Raw genomic sequence first — 13,553 nt, forward strand, 5'->3', positions numbered from 1 at the left:
TCTCTTATTTTAATTTTTAAAAATGAATTTTTAATTTTTACTATATTTTTTTTGATTTTTTTGATTTTTTTTAATTTTTAATTTCAATTTGATTAAAAGATATTATACATAGGCTTAGACCTGGCAATACTGGTATACGACACGTGAACACGGTACGAAATGACACGAATAATTAGTATTTGGGTTCGAAAATTTGGAAAACGAACATGAAAGTACACAAACACGAAAAAATACGAATATAATTAGTGTCGGGTTTGAATTTCCAATACAGGTACACGACACGGAACGAAAGTATATGGAATAAATAAATAATTAAAATTTTAAAAATATATAATATACATATATATGTACTAAATATCAAATATGAATACTACCTATTCTAAATAATATATATATATATAATTGTAAATATTAAAATATATTTTATTGTTACTTGATTACGTGAGTGAGCATTTCACCATTTAATTATGTATTACATTTTTTAACAATTAATATTTTTTGTATATAATCCGTGTACTTTAGTGTACTAAAGCGGGTAAACACGAATATATTAGTTCCGGGTTAATATCACTAAATTAGTACACGAATGCAAATCTGGGTCGACTTCAAGTTTAATATTTGGTACACAAAAGTACACGAAATATTTGTACACGACACGGAACTCAAGTCTACATGGGCTCACCAAACAAAGTTGTACCCACGTATAACTACACAGATTTTCAACATATATACAACTGTGTGGATCCCTCAAAAGCCAATAATGAGGACGATTAAACAATCCAGGATCAAATTGGCCAATTGGGGGATCGCTTGGAGTTATTTCGGTGGATGTGAGAAGGCATAAATGAAATGGTTTGTTGGTTATAAAGTCGCCCACAAATAAAATAAAATATTTTTTTTTTAATTTTTAGAGACAGGTGACTAATTAACTAAAACTTATACGTTATTTATAGTAAAAACTAAAATTTATACATTATTTATAGTGAAAACGTTTTCTGCGTGAACGATATCAACATTCTATGGCTAGACTTATACAAGGAGAAAAATACCAGAAATCATCACCCAGTTCACCTTTGATACGATAATAAGTTAACTAGTTGGTTTGTAAGTTTGAATACAAGAATTCTGAGAATAATTAAAATTGGGTAATTCTCCTACAAGTAGGGTTGAGCAAAAAATCGAACAAAAACCGAAACCGATCCGAAACGGGTAAAATTTGTAAAAAAATGATCCGTAAAAATCCGAACCGATCCAAAACTGAAAAGTTTAAAAATAATCCGATGATAATTTTCCAGTCTCAGTTTTAGGTCCAAACCGATTCGAGAAAAATCGAACCAATTATTTAAATAAATAAATAATGTATATATATAGGGCTTAGCATTCGGTCGGTTCGGTTACCGAATTAACAGAAAACCGAATTGCTGATTTTTTTCATAACCAAACCGAACCGAACTTCTGTATAAAACTGAACCGAAAACCGAACCGAAATATTTTGATTTATTCGGTTCGGTTTGGTAAACCGAAATATTTAAAAAAATTATGTTTCTACAAATATAAATGAAGTTGTACATTTTTAAAAAAAACAAGATAAATTAAATTATTAAAGATCATATAAACGACCGAATAAAAAAAGAAACACAAAATAATTTTGAGATTTGAGATGCAAATCGGATTAAACATCATATGAATATATAAAACCTTTTAGTACAAGAAAACAATGAATTATTTAAAAGCAACAATACGTATTGTTTCTTTTCATGAACCTAGCCAATATATGCTCGACAGAGGCTCATACATATCATGGAATGGTCTGCTTTTTTTAAACTGCTGCTCAGAACCAAATAAAATAAAAGCATAAAACGTTAGCTTATGCTTTTCCATTGTTGCTGCACATGAATCCCGTGCATTGCTAGTTATAAAACTGTATTCCTTTTTTCCTTAAACACTAAATCTTAGATTAACTTGTTGAGGTTATAAATCACAAATTGAATGATATGGTGCGTTTTATTTAGCTGCAATATTTGCATAATTAGAGGATAACAAAGGGATTAGCGCATTGATTTGTGTAGTGTGAGAACCTTGTCATATAGGCAGGCGGAACCAGAGGGGCTAGGGGATGCTAGAGCCCCCTGATCTCAAAAAAACAGTAAAAAAAATATTTTTTTTAGCTGTAATTCTTTTGAGTTCCGCTAAATTATTGATGTTAAAATTATTATTTTTAACCCTTGCAGAATTATAATTTATAAATGTCATGGATGGACTTATTTTGTAAAAAAAATTATTAAAAAATATAAAAAATAATAATTAATAAAAAGTAATTATTTTACAAATAAATACAAATATTATAAAATTAATTGAAAATTTAAGTAATTTAACAAAAAGAAAAAAAGAAAAGAAAAGGGATAGCAGTTGGTCTCAGTTGCTCAGTTGCTCTCTCACTCCGAGTCTTACTGAGTTGCTCTCTCACTCGGAGTTTCCCTCTCGGCTCCCTCTCCGGCTCTCTCACAGTCAAAGTCTCCCTCCCAGTCCCAGATTCAGATTTCAATTCAAATATCAAGGTATGATATTTTGATTGATTCTTGAATAAATTATTATTCTTTAAGCTTTTTGTATATGCTTTGATTTTATTAAAGTCATAAAGATATTGTTAATTGAGGGTTCCGGATAAGTAGTGTATCTTTGTGATTTGGGGGTTCCCCCTGTTTGATATTCCGATGAAAATAATTTGATTTAATGTTAGTTACCTAGTTGCAATAATTTGGTATGAAGTGAATTTGCCTGTGTGTAATTAAAATCAGGAAATGTCTGACCAAAAATTGATAGATAATCAGCTGAGTTTTTCTGAACTATTTATTGTGTGTTTGTTCAGGGAATCAAGATACATGGATAAATTCGTGATTAGGACTAAGAGGCCGAGATCCCCTTGTTCTGTGAATAAAAATTCTGGTGTGAACTCAGGGGCTAATAAAGACTCAATCTCAAATGCCTCTCTTCCAATTTCAAACACACCTATTGAAGAAAGAGCAAATATGGAGTTCAATTCAGAAGATTTAATCTCAGACCCGGGGCTTAGAATTCCAATTCATGAATTTAATGCAAATATCAGAGATCAAGTTCGAAGGGCATACATTGCTAAAGGTTCGTTTCAAGTTTTTGATTATAATTTTCCGAAGAAACAATTCAACAAAGAAATGAGAACTTTTCAAGCAAATATGTTCAAAGAGTTTGATTGGTTAGAATATAGTGTTGCTAAGGATGAAGCATATTGTTTGTGGTGTTATTTGTTTAAGCCTAATCGGGAAGAGAATACAGGAAAAAATGCATTTACAACAGCGGGGTTTAACAATTGGAAGAAGGCATTGCTTGTATTTAGGGCACATGTTGGATTAAGTCCCGGTAGCTCACACAACAAAGCTGCAAGGCATTGTCAGGCTTTTAAAAACCAGAGGCAAAGTATATCACACGTTGTTTCTGCACAAGGGTATGAAATTGAGGTTGAATATCGCAAGAGGTTGACTACAGTATTAAATGTTATTCGATTACTTTTGCGACAGGCTTTTGCATTTCGTGGTCATGACGAGTCTTTAGATTCATTGAATAAGGGAAACTTCCTTGAAATTCTTGAATGGCACTATGAGCACAATGTAGAAATTGGAAAAGGGAAACGTTTTAATGCTCCTCGAAACTGCAAGCTTACGTCCCCAAAGGTACAAAAAGAAATAGTAAGTGCTTATGCAAGTCAGACAAGATCCGTCATTTTTGCTGATATTGGAGATAGTTTTTTCTCACTTATGGTTGACGAGTCTCGGGACATATCTTTAAAAGAACAAATGGCGGTTGTCTTAAGGTATGTAAATAAGCATGGTGAGGTGATTGAAAGATTTATTTCAGTGGCACATGTAACTGATACATCATCCCAATCATTAAAAAATGCCATAGATATGCTATTTTCCAGACATGGATTATCATTATCCCAATTACGAGGCCAAGGTTATGATGGGGCTTCAAACATGAGTGGTAAATTTAACGGTCTTAAAGCACTAATATTAAAAGAAAACCCTTTAGCATATTATGTTCACTGTTTTACCCATCAATTGCAATTAGTAGTTGTTGTTGTGGCTAAATGTTCTCCTGCAGTAAGTGATTTTTTTTATCATCTTTGCCGTATTGTGAATCTGGTTGGTGCTTCATGTAAGAGAAAGGATATGCTTCGACAAAAACAACATGAACTTACACTGAAACGTTTAGAAAGTTGTGAGATATTTTCTGGAAAAGGGAAAAATCAAGAAACTTCTTTAACTCGACCAGGAGATACACGGTGGGGTTCACATCATAGAACAATACTTCGTCTTTTTTTTATGTGGCCATCGGTAGTGGAAGTGCTTGGGGATATACATCAAGATGCTACCAATCAAGAATTAAAAGATATTACAGAAGGCTTACTTGAAAAAATGGAGACCTTAAAATTTGTCTTTATGTTGCATTTGATGAAAGTTATCTTGGCAATTACTAATGATTTGTCAGAAGCTTTAAAACAAAGAACTCAGAATATTATAAATGCTATGACAATGGTTCGAAGTATGAAGATTAAATTACAGCTATTAAGGGAGGAAGAATGGGAGACATTTTTAGAAGATGTGAAGAAATTTTGTAATGATAATTTGATTGAAATACCCAATATGGAAGACATATTGCCTATCTGAGGTCGCTCAAGGCGTGAGGGACAAGCTATTACTTACTTTCCTATATATCGTGTTGAGATCTTTTGCGGGGTTAGTTACTTACTTGATTAATTAAATATTTCATATTATGTTGACTGCTATAAAACTTGTTTACTAACCTTTTTATTTAACAGGTTATTGATCTTATTTCCCAAAAGATGGATAATCATTTTACAGAAGGAAACACAGAGCTACTACTTTGTATTGGCTCCTTGGATCCTAGGAATTCATTTTCAAGTTTCAATAACTCAAAACTTGTCCGTCTTGCACAATTTTATCCAGAAGATTTCTCTATACTAGACCTAGAGTTGTTGCCAAATCAGTTAGACAATTTTATCTATGATGTGAGAACGGATAAAGATTTATCTGGACTTCAAAATATTGGAGATCTTTGTGTCATGATGGTTAAGACACACAGACACACTGCTTATCCTTTAGTTTATCTTCTAGTTAAGTTAGCTCCGGTTTTACCTGTTGCCACTGCTACTGTTGAGAGAGTTTTTTCTTCTATGAAAACAATCAAGACTTATTAGCGTAATAGGATGGGAGATGCATGTCTGAATGATAGTATGATGATATATATTTAGAAAGCTATTTTTACAAGTGTGGATAACGAAGCTATTCTACAACACTATCAAAATATGCAAAATCGCAGGATCCAACTATCATCTATCACTTTTTCGGAAAAGAATAGTACAACTACTTGAAGTTAAAGGTTAGTTGTATTTTTTTTAATATTGTATGTTTTTTCATGGTATGGATATTCTATAATTAAATATTTGAGCCCCCCCCCGAATTTCAGTCCTGGTTCCGCCACCGCATATAGGTCATATTAACCTTGTCTGGCTTTAAACATCCAAGTATGCTATTATTTTTAATTAATGTGTATCAACTGTATAGTCTGTATCTAATTATTTATAATATATTATTTATAAAATATAATTTAAAAAAAAATATTTATACTATTCTGTTAATTCGGTTAAAACCGAATTAATATTTTAAAAACCCGAACCGAACCGATTTTATTTCGGATAAAACCTAAAAACCGAAATTTTTTAAAAAACCTTAAACCAAACTAAACCGAAACGAATTTTACCGGTTCGGTTCAGTTTTTCGGTTTTGGTTCGGTTTTGCTCAACCCTATATATATATATATGTATATATATTTGGAATTAACAAATATATGTATACATATAAAACATCAAATTATTAACATTTTGTAGTATATTGAGCAAACTAGCAGTAAGCAACAGTAGTATCTAATACCATGCCATAGTGTTAAGGTGTTCACTTAATTACTGATTACTTCTAGGGCCTGATGTATGTTTTATTTTGTTGTATGAATACAAACGGCAATCGTTTTACAGTATCAGTGGGATGCATTTTTCTTGCTGGAAATCGCCTTTAGTTATTGGAACCTTAAGGTTTATTGTTGCATGTACTTCCGAATACATAGCAGACTCATCTGTCATGTACTATAATGTTTCTTCTGAGTTTTTTTGACCGGCTGATTGGTCATTGATTGCGGAATTATATCTAGTAATAGCTGCTAGTTCTGACTACAAAATAGATCAAAAGATAATCTATATGACAATCCAATATGTATTTGCTTTCGTCCCTAACAATTTTTTCTCTTCAAAAATAAATAGTGAACTAGTTATTATAAAGTTAATGTTTATCAAAATTTAAATATGTAAGGAAATGATTGATCATATGGATATTGTTAATCACCTTATGCATTTTAAATTTATGTTATGGTAACTCTGGTTGTAATATTGACAAGATGCTTGCATTTGTTTAGCAAGCATACAATTTCTTCTCGAGATCTGAAGAGGATCTTACAGCCTTTGGAGTTGCGAATTTCAATCGCGTCCAGAGGCACATTCACAGGCTTCCTGCTAGGGATGACAAAATAATCCGATTCGACGGATACCCGATCCGAAATTCGCAATTTTGGATTTATCGAAACCAATTTTTTGGATTTGGATATGGATTTAATTTTTAAACCCAAAATTTTTTGGATTTGGAATGGATATTAGGTATACCGATCTGAAACCTGATCCGAAATCCGAAACTCTATCCAAACCCGATCTGAATTCGAAATCCGAAAAAACCTGAACTTATTATATATATAAAATATTAGAATTTTATATATTACATATTATAATATTATATATATTATTTTATATAATATACATTATACATATTATTCTATAATTTTTAGAACATATATTTTTATATTTATGTTAAAAATTAACTAATTATAAAGTTCAATGAAATATAATTATTCAATCATATAAACGGGCCATAAGGTTTATAAGTTAAAAAACATCTTTTAATGATAAATCTAAAAAATTGGGTATCAATTAAGTAATTTTTTTAATATTAGCTATACCTATAATAACACAATTAATGATGTGGTGGAGTGGTTGAAAATTACAAGTTAAAACTCTTTCTCTGCAAGTCGCGTGTTCGATCCCAAGCACTTGCAATATTAATAATTATACAAATTTTCAGATTTCGGGTTCGGGTTTCAGGTTCGGGTATGAATATCCAATTCAAAAAAAAATTGGGTTTCGGCTATACCCGAATCCGATCCGAAATCTGATGGATCGGGTTCGGGTATTCATTTTCTGGTATTTTTCAGGTTCTGGTCGGGTTCGGGTATGGATAAAATTTTCGGGTTTGGATATGAATTCTGCAATACCCAACCCGATCTGACCCGATTGTCATCCCTAATTCATGCTTATAATAAGTATGGATAATTGTGTTTTTGCTATTAGAAAATAATGGTATCACATTCACAGAATGTTTGGAAATTTTTCAGAACTACCTATTTATTTAATTTTGTTTTTTTATTATGCAATACATTTTTTTAACCAGTTTTGCAACCGAAACCGAACTGATATAAACCAATCCAGAGTTTTTAAAACCGAAACTGATCTGATAGATTGGTTGCGGTTGCGGTTTTTAATTTTAAAACCCGAACACTTTCAGTTCCGGTTCATGCTTTATCTAAAAACTGAATTTATCCGAGGTTTGCTCCCCCTACTTGCAAGTGTGCAAATTTGTCACCATATTAACATTGCCCTTCCTCACTTTCGGTTCGGTTCCTCCTTTCTGGGGAAGTGGTCGTTGTGAAGGCGTAAACCATGTCTAATCTATACTCCGTCCTGCTTAACCACTCAACCGTACGTTGAACATCCTTAGACTTTGGACTAGGCTCCCTCCGGTTATGGACCGGATGGCTTACGACCCAAATGGACAGATTTTTCTCCTTCTATTCAGGTTTGTATTTATATCACAAATCATGTAACAAGATGAGAAACTTTGAAAGTTATTATAAACAAATTTTACAATTCTGAATTGAAACATCTGTTCGATAGAGGAATTTGGTAGCTACAAATTTCAAGGTTCGTAGCCGGAAAAAAAATCTGTAACGGTGATTTTTTGTCAAAAAATGTGAACAATATTTGGTGGTTGTGATAAATGGTGGTTGAGATTGCTTAGTGTTAGTGGTGGCCCTTTTGCGCTCTCAACTTCATATTTATAGGGAATCAAACCAATGTAATTCTTGAAAATAAGAAACCTAATGGGCTTAAATTTCTCATCCCGAGGCCCCATAGGAAACCCACCGGAAACTGTCTTCTACTAGCTTTAGGAATGTTCACCGATGAGGCCCAACCACAAAGGTCCAAGGCTCATCCGTAGCTTCAAAACTGCATGGATAAGGCATCTCACTGGCCGAGGACAACCCTACGCTATGAGCTATTTCTCTAGTCCACGGACGCAGGTATAGCTTTGGTTCACCCCAAATGTTGGACGCATCCCTGTCCCCCGGATAAGGAACCTCTACCAAATCACAGAACAAGTGATCCCAAGCTTTTGGGTGTAAACTACAGGACACAGAGACAGAGCTCCCAAAGCATACACCAGCATTCACCCCACATCCCCAATGAGGACACTCATTGATTGCAGGAGGAGGCCTTCCGTCCAGGCATACCTTTGGAGGTCTCTGACAACGGACACCTCCTTATGGTGGTTGCATTACAGGAAGGAATTCTTCAACAGAGTACCTGCAGAAAATACGTTAGTAATAATCATTCATCGTCTTCCTATCCTCACGAATCGTCCAAAGAATTCGTCCAAGTCTTATGTTGAAGTTCCATTTTATGCCAGGTTGACTATTAGGGTGCACCCTAACACTCTCATGTGTTGGCATCACCCTGTATCATTACTCAAAATCTTCTTCATTTATAACTCGAGGGCACGCCCTAACTTTTTCCTAGAATTTAGGGCTTCCTCTATTTTTATGGCATTGTGGGCGCGCCATATCGTCTTAATATTAGGGATTGTCCTATGTTCATCAGTCTGAGGGCGCGCCCTTACTTTCTTGGGAAACAAGGTTTTCCTTATCTTTCTTTGAACTTGGCACTCTTGCCCTAATTTCATCCAATTGACCCGTTTTTGACCCGGATAATGCGCCTACCAAATTTTGGGCATAACAACTACCCCTCAAATTTTATATACCATTAAAAATGGGAATGAAATTTTTAGCTTTCTTCATTTATCTGTAAAAATTTGTACAAGCTTTATCCCATTATACAGGGCACGCCCTTATGATAGGACGCAGCTATCGAAGTAAAAAATGCCATTTTTCTCGGGAGTGGTGGGTGAAGTGATCGACGTGATGTGACAGTTGTCTCACGTCATTTTCCCCTATAAATACAAGTCTTTTCACTTTCTATTTTTTACTTTACCATTTTTTACTTTCTATCTCTCTCTCTAAGAAGAACCACACCCGCTTTCACCTCCCAATTACCAGATTCTGGCGTTTGCAGCACCATCCCGTTTTTATAATCTGGTCATCTTACTTATCTTCTAAAAAGGTATGAATCATTTCTTTTCTTTCTTGCTTTTAGTTGATAAATCTGCTGCTTACCTAATATGATTGTTCATTTCTTATTTGTGTGTTCTTCATATACTTGTGTGTATATTTGTAAATATTTTGTATGTATCGTTTTAGATCCACAATTATAAGTTTCAAAATTTAAATTGGTATTTATGGTATTCCAACCGTTATCTTATCCGAAATTTGTTTCCAATTCACCTTGAGGGCGTGCGTCAAGGGGTTTTTTTAGAGAATTGTCTTTAATTTAGGACGCGCCTAAATATTTCACTACACCTTCTATAGTTGTTATTAATTATTATTATTTTTTGAGTAGGACGTTGAATAAGCCGTATTTTAGATAGGGCGTGCCAATTTTGTTAATGGCGCACCTAATGGCTTCTGATTTACCCTTTCCTGCCATTATTCTTTATTTCTTCTTTTGAACGCGCCCTCAATAGAATTTTCCTCTTATTTTGGCAGGTGGATGACGAGGGCGCATCCTCTCCTTCTCCTTTTCATCCATTCAAAGATTTCTGCACTAAGCAAGGGATCTACTCTTTTCCCACCACTCCTTTAACACCTGATTTTTCAAATGCCCACAAAACCCCTAAGTTCTTAGAGCAAGATTCATGGAAGAATTATTAAGTGACTCATATATAAATGATATCCCTTTGGCTCAAAGAAAGGGAAAGAAGAAGTTGATTTCTAAGGAGAGATCACCAACACCAAAGGACACGGAACTAAATGACTAGCTTGAAGACCTAAATTATGATAGATATAGGGGTGTCGATATAGGTGTAAATGTGGGAGCTGGACCATCCAAGGAGACTTACAAATCCATATGTCCAAGTTTGTCTACTTAGTCATCTCAGGGCGCGCCTAGTTCACCCAATTTTAAGGGCGCCCCTGATGAGAACTCTCCATCTCTGCGTGATGAGATGAACTTTTTTTATGAAGACACATTTCAATTTTCTAATTCTCCTGAACCTTCGCCCATCCCATTCGTGCATTGAGAGGTTTTTGATAGTGAGGTTGACTTTGATTGGAGCAAGTACGAGAAATGCACAGAAGCTGCGAAGAAACGTTTCAGGAAGGAGTAAGGGAAGCTGTTCTGCGTTGGGATTTCATCCAGTTGTTCTGATGAGCAGTTGGAGTGCTTAATGAAATTATACGACATAGAGGGCATGTGGGCGCGCCCTTTGAGCATGATGCGCCCCCATCTTTTCAATTACGGGAGAAACTTTAGGATTTTCAGGATGGTTACCAGCTCGAAGCTAGTTTCTCTGGATATGGGTGCGCCCTTACACCCCTACCTTAGGGATGTAATTGAGCTATATGATTTGGCACCCCTTCAACTCTCACCAAATAGCTAGAAACTAGTTTTAGCCTTTTACATTCTTTACATAGATTTAAACTTCCCCCAGCTAATCATGGATGACGTAAGTCATTTCTTTAGCCTTCGTAAATCTGATCACGGCTATTATTACTTGGCGGTTGATAAATAACACAACAAGAAAGGATTCTATTCTGGAAAGGTCATCCATGAAAAAGTTAGGAAAGAGAATTTCTTCTACCTATATGACGTGCCGAGAATTAGAACACTGAACCAAGTAAGGACGTGCCCTAATACTTTCCCCTTAATTGTTCTTTTTCTTTCATTACATATATATTTATTTTATTCAACAGATAAGCCTTGTGTTCATGAACTTGTGGATGCGCCCAAAGCTCGTGCAAAAGCTTTATTGAAAGTTACGGCCGAGAGATGGAACTTGAAGACACTGGTAACAAGGTCCAACTTAATGCGAGTTGGGATTTTTTTGAACTAGTTGGGACCAAATATAAATATGTGAAATTTAGGAAAGGTAATCCAATTTCATGAGTTATAGACGTCGACAGTGATGATGAAATGAAGGAAGGAGCTGAAGAGGTGGAATATTGCACTTTTCTTGACCCATCCTCCATAGGTTTGAAAACTTCACATGGCGCGCCTTATTATATGTGGGCGCACCCTCATAGTTTATAACTAGCTTATACTATATTTCTTCATTGCACCTTACATGTTCTTATCAATTTTACTTCATTATCCTCTACAATATTGTGTTCTTATTTTATCATCAAATAATGTTGCATTTTAATTGTCTTCATTTTCACATATCTGTTTTTTATTCCATAATGGTGTGCCCCATAAACAAGGTGTGCTTTCTTTTTTTAATTGTATTAAATAATTTTCTTGGCATTTATGTAGATATGGCCCCTCAAAGAATCCCAAAATCTTTCGGGGAGTGCCTTGATGACAAACCAAAGGCGCGCGTGCAAAAGAAGGATGCTCAAAAGTCTCAGACTTCTGCTCCTATCCCTGTTCATGTTCCTCAGCCTACTCCCATGCCGAAAAGAACTATTGTGGATCTAACCGAAGGCAAGGGCACGCCCAAAAAGCCCAGGACAGAGGGTGCACCCTATAAGACAGGTTTTCTTGTACTCAACCATCTAGATCATTTGGCATCTATGTATGTTACATATGAAGAGGTTAAAAAATGTCAAGCCATGGACCTGGAAGAGTCCACCAAAGCTCCTATCTAAACTTCTTGACAACTAATGTTTCATTCCACTCAGGTTGTGGACAAGCTGTTAGAGGAGAGGGTGCGCCTGGACAGGCTTCAAGGAGATAATAACATTCTCCAAAACAACCTGAAAGACAAAGGTCTCCTTCACCCCAAAGACCTCAAGGCTAAGGACTCTCAAATTTCTTTCTTAAAGGGTGAACTTGAAAATCAAGGCTCCCAGCTCAAGATTATCAATGAAACTGTCACAAATCTTCATAAAGAACTAGCTGAGATGAACCTAAGAGTGGAATATTTTGAGGAACAACAGAAAAACGGCTGGTTGGATGAAAAAAAGGAGATTACTGATGGGCCTTTGCTCGTGGCTTCCATCATTACAACGTGGCTTCATAGCAAATGATCCTGATTATTCATTTGAGAAATTTGGTGAGGAAATCATGGCTGAGATGCTTTAATTTAAATAAGAATATGCCGAGAAAATCAAGGAAATAAGAATTGATCTAGATATGGAGGAGGAGGAGGCGCGCCTGTCAGGGCGAAAACACGCGCTAATATTCACGCAAGTATACGCGTTCGCAAGTAGTATAAGATATAAATCAGATTCGTTCCCACAGAGACTGGTTTAGGTTAAGTTCAATTTATGCACATATGCAACAATGTATGGTTATCTTTCAATGCTAAGACAAATAACAAATTGGGTTTTTATTAAACTAAGAGATTATACTAAATAACATTAACTAAGAGAATTGAAGTTGAATTAATATATATGACAAACACGGGATCCTAACTTCATTAAATACTTCATTCAATAGCCTTATTGTTCTTAACCTTAGCATGTGATGGTGATGACACTAATCAGATAACACGAAACTGATAAACGTCAACTTTCATTGCACGAGTACCATTCTACCAGACATCCACAAAAGAGATAGAAGCTGAATAGGCACCAATTATATTGAGACCCTATATGTCTATAGAATTTGACAACATAATGGTTTAAACACAAGTTATATATCTTGATTACATAGGGAAAGTAAAACGGTTAGAGTTACCTACGAATCATGCATAACAAATACATGAACCTATGCTAGCATGGCAAGTTCTAAACCTCTATATTCACTGTCGCTTCAATAGAGATTAACACGCTATCTTATATGTTAGCTACGCACATAAGACGAATAAGCACAACCAATACTAGGATATCAATCAATCACCACACACCAAGATATCGAAACAATTAACTATTGAAATCCATAAGTAAATCCGCTAGAATCCCATGACAACGATTAGCCCATAATCGAACTCATCGTCACCATGGGTTCCAATAAAAGCATGGTATAAAACAAGGTCTTAATAAACTAAATAATAATCAAAGTACGA

General features: G+C 34.8%; 2 protein-coding genes across 2 annotated transcripts; both read left to right on the forward strand.

Annotated features, from left to right (window-relative positions):
- Positions 1-2,882: 2,882 nt before the first annotated feature.
- LOC141719568 (uncharacterized) lies at positions 2,883-4,703 on the forward strand. The gene has a single exon (XM_074521945.1). The coding sequence runs from the start codon at positions 2,883-2,885 to the stop codon at positions 4,701-4,703; it is 1,821 nt and encodes a 606-aa protein (XP_074378046.1).
- Positions 4,704-4,879: 176 nt separating this feature from the next.
- Positions 4,880-5,254, forward strand: LOC141719569 (uncharacterized). The gene has a single exon (XM_074521946.1). The coding sequence runs from the start codon at positions 4,880-4,882 to the stop codon at positions 5,252-5,254; it is 375 nt and encodes a 124-aa protein (XP_074378047.1).
- The last annotated feature ends 8,299 nt before the right edge of the window (positions 5,255-13,553 follow it).

Source organism: Apium graveolens, chromosome 4 (genome assembly GCF_009905375.1).
Source record: "Apium graveolens cultivar Ventura chromosome 4, ASM990537v1, whole genome shotgun sequence".
Lineage (NCBI taxonomy): Eukaryota > Viridiplantae > Streptophyta > Magnoliopsida > Apiales > Apiaceae > Apium > Apium graveolens.